The sequence below is a fragment of the Rattus norvegicus genome, chromosome 6 (assembly GCF_036323735.1).
Source record: "Rattus norvegicus strain BN/NHsdMcwi chromosome 6, GRCr8, whole genome shotgun sequence".
Taxonomy (NCBI): Eukaryota; Metazoa; Chordata; class Mammalia; order Rodentia; family Muridae; genus Rattus; species Rattus norvegicus.
Genome location: NC_086024.1, coordinates 137061389 through 137076206, shown reverse-complemented (window position 1 = coordinate 137076206; position 14818 = coordinate 137061389). Strand labels below are relative to the sequence as shown.

General features: G+C 57.2%; 1 protein-coding gene across 4 annotated transcripts in view; it reads right to left on the bottom strand.

Moving 5' to 3' along the window:
* Positions 1–4179: 4179 nt before the first annotated feature.
* Kif26a (kinesin family member 26A) overlaps positions 4180–14818 on the bottom strand; it is a 36042-nt gene continuing 25403 nt past the window's right edge. For 2 of the 4 annotated variants that reach the window (XM_006240635.5, XM_039112423.2), the window contains 11 exons: positions 13071–13283; positions 12408–12501; positions 11888–12150; positions 11610–11793; positions 11314–11476; positions 11031–11193; positions 7587–10497; positions 6650–6855; positions 6485–6505; positions 6103–6256; positions 4180–5839 (listed from right to left, as the gene is read on the bottom strand). In XM_006240635.5, the coding sequence (XP_006240697.1) occupies positions 5658–5839; positions 6103–6256; positions 6485–6505; positions 6650–6855; positions 7587–10497; positions 11031–11193; positions 11314–11476; positions 11610–11793; positions 11888–12150; positions 12408–12501; positions 13071–13283 (4554 nt within the window). In that variant the 3' untranslated portion in view covers positions 4180–5657. The remainder of the gene's footprint in view (positions 5840–6102; positions 6257–6484; positions 6506–6649; positions 6856–7586; positions 10498–11030; positions 11194–11313; positions 11477–11609; positions 11794–11887; positions 12151–12407; positions 12502–13070; positions 13284–14818) is intronic. The other 2 variants (NM_001414931.1, NM_001170348.2) reach the window with 2 other exon arrangements.

Here is a 14818-nt window from a genome sequence, read left to right as displayed (position 1 = left end):
CAGGGCAATAGTCTGGGACAAGGAAATAATATCAGCTGGTTGCAAGGGCTTTGGGCAGCCAGGCTGGGTTTTAGTTATAGATCTAAGAGGTTGGACAGAACCCACAACAGAAAATAAACAACTGTAAGTCCAGACTAGTGTCAATAAGGAGTTGACCAGAGGGGACTTCCTTTACAGAATCCACAACCATTCCTGTGAAGGCTCCCCCACTCTCCAGAGGTGCAGAATTGTCACCCTGATGTGACATCCTTGGTTGAATTTTGGGGCAAAAGGAAGACAAGGGGGAACCAAGGCAATGGGGATACCACAGTCTTTCATAATGTACCTCCCCCCACCACCCCGGCTCATCAGTCACAGTAATGGGAGACAGAACACTGGGGAAGCAATGTGGGGTTTGGGGGGGTGCTGTGGTATCCTCAGATTATGCTTAAATACAAACTAATGTTAAGCGTGGTTCTATGTAGCTGAGTGTGGAAGCACACAACTGTAATCCCAGCAGGGGTAAGAGGTTCATGAGTTCAAGGCCAGCCTGAGCTTATTTTGAAAAGTAAATAAAACATAAAAACTAAAATCCAGATGGGGGCACACCTGATATCCCAGTACTTGGGAGACGGAGGCGGGAGAATTGGGGATTCAAGATCAATCTTTGCCACACAGGGAAGTCAAGGCAATTCTGGGCTACGTGTTTCTAAAAATAAGTAAATAAATAAAAGTCAATAAAATAAGGTTGGAAAGGCAGATATGACGTTGAAAACACTGGCTTCTTCCTTAGAGGACCCAGGTTCAATTCCCAGGACCCACGTGGTGACTTATAACCTCTGTAGCTCCGGTCCTGGGGGAATTGATACCCTTTCTGTGGGCAGTGCAAACCGGTAGCACAGGCAACAGACGTGCATTCAGGCAAAACCCTCACACACACAAAAGTAAGTTTAAAAAATTGAAAACATAGTAAAATACCTAAGTAAAATTTAAAAAGGACAATTCAGAAACAGACAAACTAAAGGACTACGTTGCTGTTTCCCTAAAACTGGGGGTCGCCTCTGGGCCTCACAGGCACTAAGAAACTACCACTGAACACCTTCCCTAGCCTTCCCTTACTGCGTCACGTCTCTGCATCGTGTGTGCGCCTGCCTTAGAGGGCACTGCAGTGCTTAGAACTGGAGTTATAGATGGCTGTGAGCCGTCCTCTGGAAGGGCAACCATTGTTCCTGACCTCTGAGCCATCTCTCCTGCCCCAGCTCTCCACTCTTTAAATTTTGAGACAGGGTCTCAAATCCAGATAGGATTTAAATGTTAGATCCCATACCTCTGCCGACAGAGTGACTGGGATCACAGACCTGCACCTCACCCCATCTTTAAAGACTGGGGATGGGGGTAGGGGCAATGTTTGAATGAGCCTTGGTAAGGAAGGCACCTGCAGAGGACCCTTGGGCTACCCAGGGCAGAGCTATGGCCTGGAGAGAAGGTTCAGAGAGACCTGGACCTCTCTAGACCTCACAGAGGTCTCTGGCCTGAGACAACAGATGCTCCTTGCTTAGCCCCTGTGCCTGGCACCCCTGGATTCTGCAAAAGGGAAAACCCTCTGCCCTGCATTTATCTGAAGGACTGACAGGCCCTGGGGCTGGACATCAATGTTCCCATTCATAACTTGAGAGTTTCTAAAGCCACCAGTCTGGGACTGTGAGTGGGTCCTACCACTGGGTAGCTCTTAGCTTCCTACCAAGACCCCACCATACCTCATCCTGCCTCCACCCTACAGGAAAGCCAGCCGCTTGGCAGCTCAGGGAATTTCTTCCCAGCCCCTCCCAACCTCCAGGGCTTCCTGTGTGGAAACAGCCTGGATCCTGCCTGGCTAAACACAATGTCAGGAGGGAGAGATCTCACTGTGAGCTTCCTGTTTGCTGGGAGCAGATCCCAGGGCCTTGTCCCAGTGCTCAGAGCCCAGGAAGGAGCAGCCAAGCCAGAGGAGTAAAAGGCTGGGAGTGGAAGTGTCTCCATCCCAGTTCAGAAATGTAGGGGTTCTCCTGGGAGGATTCAGTTATGAAACCCGGCCTCACAGTTCCCCTAGGACCATGAAGTAGACCCCCTAAAGCTGGGGCCACTCCCAGAGACCTCAAAGCACTTTGAGTCTAAGGCTTCTCCTTCCGCCCAGGCCCTGCACACTACACAGGGATCAACACCCACAGCACCCCTTCCCGTTGGGGGCTTGAATGGGTGCAGCCACGCAGCTCAGCTACTGCCCTGCCTGTTTTGACAGGCTGGCTCTGGCCTCTTTGGAGTTCCCTACTGTGTCCTGGAAACCCCTTGCCCCTCCTACCCATTGGGTCTTCTGTGCCCGGGGCAAGCATAACAGGTTCCAACTCGCAGGCTGAGTCAGGCGGGCACTTTGTCTTAAGGAAGCATGTGGCCACGTGCCAGGCCAGCTTCTGAGCCTGAGAGCTGACGCCTGACCCACCACAAGCCTGTACCCACTGCACGAGGCACAGGCAGGTGCCCCAGCCTCTCTGGCTTCAGGTCCCTGCTGGCTGTTACCCCTTAAAGTTGGTCTGCATCACAGCTCCACTCCAGGCTTCCCTGGGCTGCATGCCCTGGGAATGTTCCCTTAGGGTCTACCCTCCTCTGTGTGCAGAAATGGGACCAGGAGCCTGAGCGGCCCCTTCCTCCCTGTTTCAGTTTTCCCGTCCCTAAGGAAGATGCAGACAGACCCATTACAGTAGGCACGGGGCAGACTGCCATGGGCCCGGCTTCCACTACAGAGCTGGGTTCTGGGTGACTGCTGTGTTCCCATCCATAAAATGGGCGTAGAGGGATTCACATTGCTCCCCACGAGATTCCCAGCTCTTAATGACAGGGCTGAGGGCTTTGATGTCCCAGATGAAAGGTTGTGCTAGGCTCCCAGGATGGCTTCAGGAGAACAAGAAAAAAAGCAAGTGCCACGCTCCTCAAGTCTGGACAGTGGGCAGTGGGCTTTACCCAGGAGCCGTTGACAGACTGGGCTTTGCCTACAGAGGTACCTGGCAATGGACGAGATTGGGGATCGAGGCTGGAGATGCCTCTCTCTATGGAGGTTCTGTCACTCCTGTGACAGAAAGGTGTAAGTGGAGCTGAGGTGTTCCAATTGCTATCCACTCTCTGCAAAACCCCAATGGCACATGCCCGGGAGGAGAGTCCATTCCAGGGACCCTGTGGGAGACGTTTCCCACGTTCTAAGTGGACACCGCCTGGACCCGATGCTGCTCTGATTCTGCAGACAGTACCTCTCTGTACAGTGCACATGGCCACTGAGCTGTGAGACATAATGTAAGCTTTTCGCCTCTCCTGAGAACAGCCCCCTGAAATTCAATATACCCTGTACAATGGGACATCTAAATCTAAGGACTTGTCTTGGATGACATAGGGCTGGCTGAAAATATTATCGTCCTTCTCAGAGCCTTTGTGCTGCTGGCTCAGAAGAGTCCAGGACATGGGGTCGAGGGAATCTGGGCACCTTCCCAATTGGCCTGTGCCTCCAGCCCCACACACCTGCTGCAGCAGAGGAAGGCAGCCCAGGAGATGGCCCTGCCAGACCCTCGGTGGCCACAGAGCAGACTCCATTTGAACTGTTGGGTATTCTGCAAACAGCGGAGTACTGTCTGCTCTGAGCCTGCTTCTGCCCCAGACAGGGCCCTGTACAAGGAGAGTCATTCCTTTGTTCACTCACTTATTCTCTTCAGCAAGGACCCCCCAAGGCTCTCTGGGGCCCAGCCCTCCACCATGCAGGAGTGTGATGACTCAGACCCCACCCCACCCAAGGGCCCCACCGAGGCTAGGAGTTATGGATGCAGAGACCACACAAGGTGTAACTTGCCACCAAGGAGGGGCCCCGGCAGCAGGGCCACCAAGGAGAGGCCCCCACAAATACTGCTAGAGGCCAGAGAAAGGGGTATCCCAGGCATGGGGCTACTAGGAGGGGCAAGAGTAAAGAAAAGTGGAATACCCCAGGGCCTGAAGCAAGGTAGAACCCTTCAAGGGGACCAGGCACAGGGACAAAGGGAGAAGCAAATTAACTCAGTAGGTAAGTTGGAATGTGAGACCATAGAGGGTACCCCAGGCTAGGCCTCCCTATCATAGGAGGAGCCAGTCCGGCTGGGCTCCCAGCGCTCATTCCCTGGAAGACAAAGAACAAAGGACACCACAGCCTTTTCTGGAATTCAGCTTTGTCTCTTAGGTTTCTCAGTGGGGAGGGGCCATTTCCCTCCACCTGGCTCCCAAGACTGGCTCCCAGCTTCACCTTTGGTCTTAGGGTCACAGAAGGTCTTGGGGAGGGGGGGGGCGGTGGTTAGAGAAGTGTGATTTCTGAAATCACAGGCTGCTGCTAGCCGTCTGTTCGACTTCGTGGGAGCTCATATAGAAAGGTCGGTCAGAGAGCAAGTCCAAGCACAGCTCCCTAAAACCCTCAGGTCCTCTGGCCGCCTCCCCCCAATGTCCGGCAGCCTTCTCACCCCCCCTCGAGAGGTAAAATGTGAGCACCTCAGGGGCTCAGGAAACTCAGAACCACACGAACAATCGACACATCTTTTAGTCACAAATAGAAACAGGTCTTGAGAGGTTATCTATACATTTGTACAAAGGTCTGGACGCTTAGAAAATACACCACGGTCAGGAAGCACGCGCACGAACCTGCGTGCAGGCCGTGTCGCAGGCTGGCAGGCTCACCCCTTGGCTGCATCTGAAAAGAACAGCCTCCCCACACACCCCACCCCCACGGTGCCCCCCAGCGTCCCCCAGGAAAAGCCTGCCCCCCCACAGCTGCCAAGAGCCCCCCGACCTGGGAATACCTGTAGAAAAACCATAAAAACTTAGATCATTTGTCTGCAAATTCCCACTGCAAACTCTTTGCTTATAGGCAAAATGATACAAAAATAGGGAGCTAACAGAACTTTTACAAAAAGCCCACACCCCGTCTTTGTTTGCGGTGTGGTTCGCGTCATGGTTTTTTTGTTTTGTTTTGTTTTGTTTTTTGCTTGTGGTTTTGGTATGAATTCCTGCCGTGGAAGAAAGCATTGTGTGCTTGTGGCCCAACCCTAGTTTGTGGCCTCTGGTGTCCTAGGAACGGAGTGAAGCCCTCCAGGAGCGGAGGGGCCTCGAGGCTAGCTGTCCATACTCTGAAGACACCTCCTGTTAGTGTGGTAGAGGCCACTCAGAGAGAAGGCTGCTGGAAAGGAAAATTAACCCGGATCTTAAAAGAAAGCTGGCCGGAACAGGCCTGCCCTGCTACACAAAACTGCTTAGTTGTAAAGAAGGCAAAAATCAGAAACAAACTGGCTTTCGTCTGGCCAGAGTGGCCACCGCCACCTAGGCCGAGACTCTTGTCTGCTGGTGTCTGAGTTCTGTCGTGAGTCCGTAGCACCAAATCAGAAAAGGAGAAAAGGCCTACTCAAAGTTAAAGGCACTTGCGTGGCTGTCTGGGTGGCGACAGTCTTCCCATCTCCATGCGCTCTCTGTCCACTGGCTGGCCCTCCCCTTCCCCACCCTCTGTCTCCTCTCTGAGATCCCCCCTGGTTCTGCACAGACCCTGCGTCTTCAACCTGCCAACCCCCTCCATATCCTCACTCCATCCTACATCCCATGCTCACACTCCTGGCCCTGCATGTCCTGCCTAGGCCCCGTGCTCAGCCTCAAACGTCCACCTCTTGTGGCCCTGGTACAGCAGCGGTGGCAGCAACTCCGATGTCAAAGCAGGTGACCATCATGACATGGGCCTTGCACAGGTTAACACACTGCTCCAAGGCAGCTGTGGCTTGCTCCAGGGCCACCAGATACTCAGCCGATTCGGGCTCCAACTCTGGGTCCACCTCGACTGGAGAGAAAGAGACAGTGTCAGGGTACAAGTCAGAACAGCAGCCACGTTCCTCAAACTCCTCAAGGAAAAGTGTCAGCCGGGCAGCGTATCCTGCCCTCCTGACATCTGCTGTGTGAGAGCAGCTGAAAGCAGAGGAGGGACAGACTTGGAAGGACAGTCTGGAACTCTTATACCTGCCAGGGGTCCTACTATTCAGGGTCTGGGCTCCTGCACCGGCTGGGGGTTCCCCTATTCCACCACAGAGGGAGAGGGGCACTCACACTGCTCCAGCCAGCGCCCAGGTTCCACCATCAACCGGCCCTGGGTTTCAGCCAGCTCCTCGCAGAGGTGGTCACGTTTGGCCTGCACTTCCTGCAGCCGCTGCTGCCTGCGCTCTGCTAGACGCAGCTTGGAGCTGATGCACACTGGGCCCTGCTGGCAAGGGACAGGAAGAGTGGGTTCGGATAGGGCCTTTCAGCTCCCTGGCTTTTACAGTAGTCTTCCTCCCGTTTTGGGGCCCACACAGACTCATGGCCAACCCCCCAAGGTAAAGCGAGGAGAATCTGAAGGAGACAGCCATAGCCTCAAGAGTCCCTGCAGTCACCCTCCCCTGGCAAAGCGCACCAGGATGAAAGCTCAGAGATGGTCCAGGCTGGTTCCTACCTTCTCCACATCCTGGGAGGGCTGTGAACAAAAAAAAAAAAAAAAAAAAAAAAAAAAGAGGTGAGGTCAGGGGTTGCCTAGCCACCTCTCCAGGGGCCCAGATAGGCCATCAGCTGGCCCTCCCTGCCACCCCAGGGCTCCCGGCTTGACTGTAGCCTCCCTGACCTTGGCTTCATTTTCCCTCAGAGGCAGCCGGTGCCGCTGCAGACGCTCCACGTCATCTATCTCATACACCTTGATCTCGAAAGGCTCCTTCAGAGAGCCGGCCAGGGGCGGGGGCAAGTCCACCCATTGCCCAGGGAGGCTGGGCTTTCGGCCTAAGGCAGCAGCATCAGGAAGTGGCGCTGGAATCAGCCTCCTCCGCTGTAGACCTGAAACAGAGCCAGGGACACCCCAGGTGTCGAGTCACATCCCTGGCACAGCCGCACGACTGCTTGCACAGCAGTCAACGCTTACTGCTCTAACTCACAGCCTCTCTGCCCCTCTGGATGATGGGGAGGGGCCAGGGCAGTGCTGGCAGGAACTCTGGGGCAGCTGGGACACCGAGTAGGGAGAGCCCAGCACAGGGCCCAGTGCCTAGCTCGAACCCAAACCCTTGTCTCTTTACTGTCAGGGTCTAAGGATCAGCCTCTGGTATGGAGTGGGGTCAGGAAGGGAGCGCAATGGGACTGCTTATAAACTATAGAGGGTCGTGTACCTCTACGTACAACAAAGCCCCGGGGGTTATCTAGGAAAGTGTCTGGCTGATTGACTATCACACGTGCTTGCAATCTGAAGATCTTTCCCAGGGTTGGGTTAAAGTTTATACCCTGGGAAGGGCTGTACGGCCCCACTGCTTACGAGCTACCAAGGGCTATGCACACCTGGCATTCATGGAGACCACACAGGGTGAGGTACCAGGGTAGAGAAGCTGGGCCCACCCCCAAGAATCAAGAAAGGAGTATTCCACAGAGCTGCCTCTAAATGAGGAACCCGCAGGGCTGCAAGATCCAGCTGAGGGGGAATCAGGATCCAGCAGACCAAACGCACTATCAAGGCTCTCCCAGGGTGTCTATAAACTGTAGAGTGCTGTGCCCATGGAGGGGCCGGCACTGCCGCTCACCTGTGGCTCTTTTCTTTGGGGACTTGAGGCTGCGGGAACGGGCACCCGGGGAGGCTGCTCCGCTCTCGCTCATGGAGTCTGGGGCTGAGGAGGCACTGCCAGTGGCCTCGCTGTCCCGGATCATGCTCTCGTAGCCACTGCTGCCACCGCTGTGGTAGAAGAGTGCAGTACGGCCCATGGCAGGGGGGAGCTCCCCACTCAGCACACTGCTGTTGTCACTGCCGTGGCCACTGCTGTAGCGCTGGGGTCTCCTCGGTGCAGTCACTTTGCTATAGGGGGAGGGTAGGGCGGGGCTCGAGGGCTGCCGCTCCTCAGCCAGGTTTACACCACTGTCATTGCCACTGTCCGAGTCAGTCGAGCCCCAGGTGAGGCCACCTCTACCAGGAGATCCACTGGCTGCCAATTCGTGGACACGGCTATGGGCAGCCCGGAATGCCTGCTTAGTGCCCATGATGGTACCCCGGCCTGCCTTAGCCCCAATACCGGGCACAGACCGTGGAGCAGTTCTGGGTCCTGGCACAGCCCCACCAGTTGTCTTGCCTACCACAGGTGCCAGTGGCTTTACCGGAGCACCCAGAGCCCGAGAGGTACTAGGCCCCAGATTACGACTCTTAGCTCCACCAGCCGGAGGCTTGGTTGCTCCAATGCCCTTGGCTGGGCTGCTCCTACAGGCAGGACCTGGTCCAAGTGGAGGGCTGGCGGGGGGTACGCCCAACCTGGGCACAGCCCTTGGTGGCCGTCCTGCAACATCTCTGACTTTGCTGCTGCCGTGTGTCAGGCCCTCACACCGTTCTAGGGACATGTGGCCAGAGGGACGGTGTGGCACCTCCATTTTGCCGGCTCGGGCTTTCAGGCTGGATGTGGCCTTGGGGACAGAGGAGTCAGAGCGACCAGTGGGCCTGGCTTCCTCCTCCCCTCGGAAGGCAGAAGTTGCTCCTGTCCTGGTCAGTCCCAGGGCCTGGGTAGGGGTGAGGGCTGTGCTCTGCTCCAAGCTAGACTTTCGCACCGGTGGAGCTGGGGGGCCTGCCCCGCTAGGCCTTGGAAAGAAGGCCCCCTTGGGAGATACGCTCTTCTTGCTGCTGGAGGTGGCCTTCAGGCTTCCCGAATGGGCCGTTGCCTCTGCTGGAGCGTCCCCACAGGATGCTGTGGGTGTGGTCACTCCCAGCGTGGTGGCTCCCCTCCTCAAAGGTGGGATCCGAGCCACAGCCTCTGGTCTCCGGGACATTCTGGATGCCACCTCGCACCCATCCACCACTCTCTGGGCACAAGCCAGCACGATCTGAGTCTCAGGTAATCGAGGAGAGCCTGGGGTTGGGCTAGGGGCCCTGCCTGTGGAGGCTATATGGCGTGTGTCACAGTCCTCCGCCCGGAGTAGCCAAGGGTCTTCAAACAGCCCTCCAGGGCTGTATGGACCCCGGCTGGGACGAGCTCGGCTGACTGTGGAGGTAGTCCTGGGTTTCCGGGGAAGGCTGGAGTGGATAGTCTGGGCTGAGGCTGCCTCATGCGGGGACCTGGCCCAAGGCTCTCTGCCAGGTTGGGTCTGAGTTATCGAAACCGCCTCCCCAGGGTGGGGACTCCGGGCCGAGGAGCCGGGATTGTCTGGTCTCCCACACTCTGAGGACCTGACCTTGCTGTCCTCTAGGGAGCTGCCTGGGGTAAGAAACTCTGGCGGACCCGGCCCTGCTGCAGAGTCAGGGTTGAAGGGAGGCTGCGGGGTGGTACCACGGCTTTCAGGCAGGCAGACGCCAACATCGCTCAGCCAGGAGCCAATGGACGAGGCTGGACTGCCACCGGGCCACACTGTTCCCTCTGGGAGCTCCCCAGCGTCCCCGGGGCCCTCAGACACCTGCGAGGTATAGGCATCGAACTCGTCATTGATACTACTGATGATACTGACTGGCCTGGAGCCTGAGGCCAAGGCCTGCAGGGAACAGTCACTGCTCATGCTGGCCAGGCTGGAGGGCCGCGTGGCCCCCGCAAGTCCGCCCAGTGGCAGCTCCTCCACCAGTGTGAACACCAGCTCATCCTCGCCGTTCAGCTCCACCGGCTGCTGCAGGGTCACGGTGGTGGTCAGCAGACCCCTGTCCAGATGGCGTCCACGAGCAGAGGGATAAGCTGAGTCTGAGAGCAGTGCGGGCAGGGGTGCCTGCCCACTCATGCCCACTGGGGGTGTCCGCGGCCCGCTATCAGCACCCTCTCCCCCGGGTTCTGTGGGGACGCCTCGAGCTTCCGGCTGCCGAGGCGGTGGAGGGGCTGGACTGGGTAGCAGCCTCCTGCCTCCGCCTCCTGTGATCTTGTCTGGGGCAGGTGGCTCGGGCCGGGTACCGTCCACTCTCTGGTCACCCTGTGGGCCAGTCTTAGAGGGCTCTGAGGTGCTCCGGGGAGTTTCTTGCCCAGAGCTGCTTCGAGGGCAACCGGTAACCACTGAGGGGGCCACAGCCTTCCTGAGGCACGTGGACTCAGGTAAGGAGGGTTTCCTGCTGCCCCGAGAGGGGCTGGCTTGGGCTCCGTCAGAGCCGCCCTGGGGACCAGGGAATCCCTCACTGCCATCTATACACTCCAGGCGCTCCTGCAGCTCTGCAAAAGTACTACAGCGGAAGTGGTCAGCGTCCCGGGGTCCCTCGGAGGGCCTGCGTCGACTCAGGGCTGGGATAATGGGCACAAAATCAGGTGGGCCCTCGTTGTCAGTGAGCTCACGGTCTGACAGTGCTGTCCCACCGGGACCCACGTAGATGACCGTGTCACAAGACTGCTCACTGCTGGATGAGTAATCAGGGTCCCCAGACAGGGCAGGAGCTGAGCGGTCAGGGTCCAACACCACGGTGCGTGGGTGGAAGGGCCGAAGGTGTGGTGGACGGCGGGCCCGGCCCTCCTCACAGGAACTCTCCCCTCCGGAGGAGCTGGATGCATGCTGGGGGCAAGACAACAGACCCCTGTGAGTACGCCCGCCCGTCAGCACACAGCCCTGTGCATCTCATCTCATTTCTTCCTTGGACTCTGCCCTCTCAGCAGCTTAGAGTGTGTCTCGGTGAGACAGCAGCAGCTGAGCAGTAAGTGCTGGGAATTGCACTACAGAACACAAAACATAAGGGAGGCTTCTGGGGGGCTCTTGGTGGGGGGGGATCAGCATGGACCATGTCACAGGCTGGGAAGGAGGAGCTCAGGCAGGAAAGGCCACGCTAGTGTAGCATCCAGACCTAGGGCAGTGACCTCAGGTTACCTGGAGTGCCTGAGAAGTCTCCTGCTACGGTGGTGTTTATTCCCCTTACAAAGTAAACTCTACCGTAAGCATTCTATCCCTGCTCGGTGCACCAGGGCCTAAGAGGTCCACCCGCAGCTAGACACACCTTTTGCCTCCTCTCCCTGACATCCAGGGTCGCAGGATAGCTACAGAGGATGTGGGAGGCTGGGAGCCCTCAGGAGGCAGCAGGAGATGAGGCTCACCTTGCCCTTCTTCCTGCGCAGGCGGTGGATACGGGCGGCCAGCTGCACGGTGCTAAGTGTCTCTGCATGGTGGGTTGGAGAGTCTGAGATGTGGGCAATCATGGTGGTACAGCAGCTGGTGGTAGCCAGCGACTCCCGCAGTAACATGGTGAGTGTGTGGTCCCTACAAACCAAGGAGATGCTCAGAGGCTGAGGTGAGACCTAGACCACTGCTGGCCTTGTGCAGAGGCTCCCAGAAACACCAGACAGCAAAACAGCCATGCCTGTCTGTGTTCCCACTCACCTGTAGGGTACATGCTTGGCCCCATTGACCAGGGCCAGGATGACGCTGCCCAGAGCTGACAGAGACAGACACAGGGGTCCTCCTGAAGCTTCTCCTCCTCTGCTAGGGGCTGCCTCACAGCTGCCCAGGTCGATGAGGTGCAGGCGGCTACGACCTCCAGACACTGAGAACATATTTGCAAGCAGGTGCTGGGGGCTGGGCACCCAAACACTCCCACAGCCCACCCCGGGGGAGAGCAGGGATAGGCAACCTCACAGACACGGCAACCCCATGGACTTGGCCTCCCATGCACCTACTTCCTCCTTGGCCACACTTCTCCACACGGTACTGGTACACATGCAGGGTGAAGAGCATGTGGGAGGTGCGCCGGGCGTCTTCCCCGCAGCCAGCACGGCTAGTGCTGCGGGCTGCCAGGGCTGCGTCCAGGTAGAAGGCTGCCTTCTCTGCAGTGGGTGCACGCAGCTCGTTCTGGTTCCGGAGCTGTGAGAGGAAAGCAGAAGCCAGGTGTCTTTAGTGGCCCGAGGGCCTTCTCCCCTCCTCCGAGGTCCCGGAATGGCTGGAAGCGTTGCCACACCTGTGTCCCACACACAGGGTCCTCCCGAAGGTACACGCCCGGAGACTGGGTGTCCTGAAGGCAGCCGGAAGCCACCTCAGCAAGCAGGTCCCGCAGACTCTGGTCATGGCCACACACTTCCACGGCAGACACACGGATGGAGAAGCGTGTGCCCAGCCTTTCCTTGCGTTCATCAATGAGCCTGAAGAGCCAGGAGATAGCACAGGGCACGATGCCCAGGCTCTGGGGTGAGCTGTCCTTCCCAATCATGGTATATGACTTGCCTGGGAGACAGGGGTATGTGAGAACCACTGCTAACACTCCACGGCCTGCCCTCAAAGAGTCCTGTCAGCTCAGGTACCTGCCCAGGGTCCTCAGGGCCAACCCAGAAGGCCTCTCCAGCCTCCAGACACTCTGAGGAGATTCCCCACTCCCACACCAACCTCGGAGAACTACCAGGGCCAGGCTCAAAGATGGCGGCAACCAAAATGGAGGGCAGTTAGAAGGCACCACGGGTACACAGGGATGGCAGAGCACTTACCGAGGCTCATGTGGCCGAAGGAAAAAATGCAGCCATCAGCTCCACCAACCACAGACTGGAGCACGTCAGCCACTGTCCCCGAGCAGACCTCAGCCTGGAGAGGGACGCAGGGGGATTAGGCAGGTGTCTGAGCCCAAGGGCTGTGACCGGTGCCTTCTGCTACACCTGCATGCCCCCAAGGCCCATCTGTCCTAGTCACATGCAGGCAGACAGTCCACAGGGTGGCCGAAGTACACAGGGCCAGGAACACAGGACCCTCCCACGTTCGTACAGGAAGTATAGGACGTCTAAGTCAGCAGATGAAACATAGAATACAGGTAGGATGTCTGCCCAAACCCCCAACCCGGCACTCAAAGTTGCTGCCCATGACACGGCACAAAGAATTCACGGTCACTGCTCGTGAGCTGGGTGGGCTTCCAAAGTCCCTGGCTTTCGGGTGGGATATGGATACTCAAAAGTTTCCTAGGGGAATAGGCTCTGAAGAGCTCAGTGTTCCCCCAGCACTTGGCCCGGAGAACCAGGGAGAGGCTGGGGAAATCTCTTAGGCTAGTGTCACTAGGAAGGCAGACCTGGCAGGTGCAAAAGCCAGCTAGGCTCTCACTCTGCAGAAGTAAATCCGATCTGATGCTGTCGCAAGCACCGGGCAGTTCCCCTCCACTGTACCTGCTCCGAGTCCTGGGGGAAGATGGCGTCAAAAGCAAACATCTTGGGGACTGGCGCCGTGGGGGCGTGCCGGAGGCCCGCACAGCCCGGAGGCCCAGCAGCAGGGTCATAGAGGGTCACCTGCTTCTTTCGAGAATCCACCTTCAGGAAGGACGTGGACTCGGCTGAGCGCTGGACTCCTTGTGCTGGCCATATTCGCAGCATAACCTTCACCTGGGGTGGGCAGAAGTAGGCATCTGAGCTCCGCCCTCCACCCAGCTGGCCACTAATTACAGGGCAGGGGAAGCAAGCACGAGTCAGGACAGCAGCCCACGTCTCAGCATGGGTACCGATACCACAGGAATGCTGCCTGAACGGATCCCACATGAGGTCAGCAGGGTAGAGAGAAAATGAAGCCCGGGGTGGGGTGAGGCTGGTGGGGTGCAGAGCCAGTCAGCACGGCAGGAGAGAGGGCAAGGCAGGGAGGCAGAGGTCAGTTTAGCAGAAACAGGGGAGGTCCTTTAGGCCCCCAGGCATTTCTCCCTTAGGGTCCCACGGAACGACTTGCACCCCAGCAAGACAACAGGCACACCCGTGGGATGCACAAATGAACAAAGCCACAGAGGTGCGAAGAGCCTCAGAGGGCCAGGCTCTGGGGAGAGACTCCATGCTTGCTGCCTCTGCCTTGAACCAACTCAGAAAGCCATCATCACGAAGGAGACACAAACTACAACAGGCAGAGAGTGGAGTGGATGCCACCAGAGCGAGGATCCAACCTGAGAAGAGGGAATTCTGAAATTTTGCCCAAGGAGCCCCAGTTTGGGGAAACTGAGGACGGGAGGGTGTAGAGGAGGAGAACACAAAGGTGGACCTGAGCTCCCAGAGCTCTGCTATTGACTAGCCAGCCTGGTGAACCTGAGCTCCCAGAGCTCTGCTATTGACTAGCCAGCCTGAGTCATGGCAGAAGCACAAAGGAAATTCCAATGTGCCCTGTGCCCATGCCAGGCCCTGACCTCTCAAAGAAGATGCAACAGAGGATATGAGGGTGCCAAAGAAAACAGCGCTGCGGCACCCCAAAACCTGTGTGGAGAATGGATACTCCCCACAAGTGCAGGGGAGGGAAGCTGCGGGAGGTGTGAGGCAGGCAGACACTATCTCCTCAAGGCCACCCTGAGTTAGGGATCCCCTTTGCCTGGAGGCCACACCTTTCACTCTCCAGTGAAATCTCTGACTTCTCCACGTTGGTGTAAATCAAATTACCAAGGCTCATTTCAGAACCAATATTTTTCAAGGATTTAATTGTAAGTGACAGATACATAACGCTGCAAAATTGGTTTAGGGGGGCAGCCTGCCCAGGCACCACAGGCTGGCTCCCACTGGACAAGGGGCACATTGATATGCAGAGCCTCCTGTGGAGTGCAGTGTCCCGCCCTCTGGGGAGAGAGAGGAGCTGAGAATCCTTGGCTACTGTGCTACTCAGAACCTGGGCTCCATCAGGCAAGAATCGATTCTTTTATTCCCCAGTGACATGAACAAAACGGTTTCATTTCCAACCACTGCTGCAATGCAGACGAAAATGTGCACTTCCAGGTAATTTTTGGCAATTTTTTTTTCAGCGTGAACTCCTCACCACTTCAGGAGCCAAATGGGTTCTGGAGATGTGAGAGGCTGCCTGGTGGGGAGGAGAGGCCTGGAAGAGCTACGATTTGGCTCTGATATCTCCTTGATGCCTCTTGAGCCAGCACAGATCCTGAGTCTCTAGGCGGGGA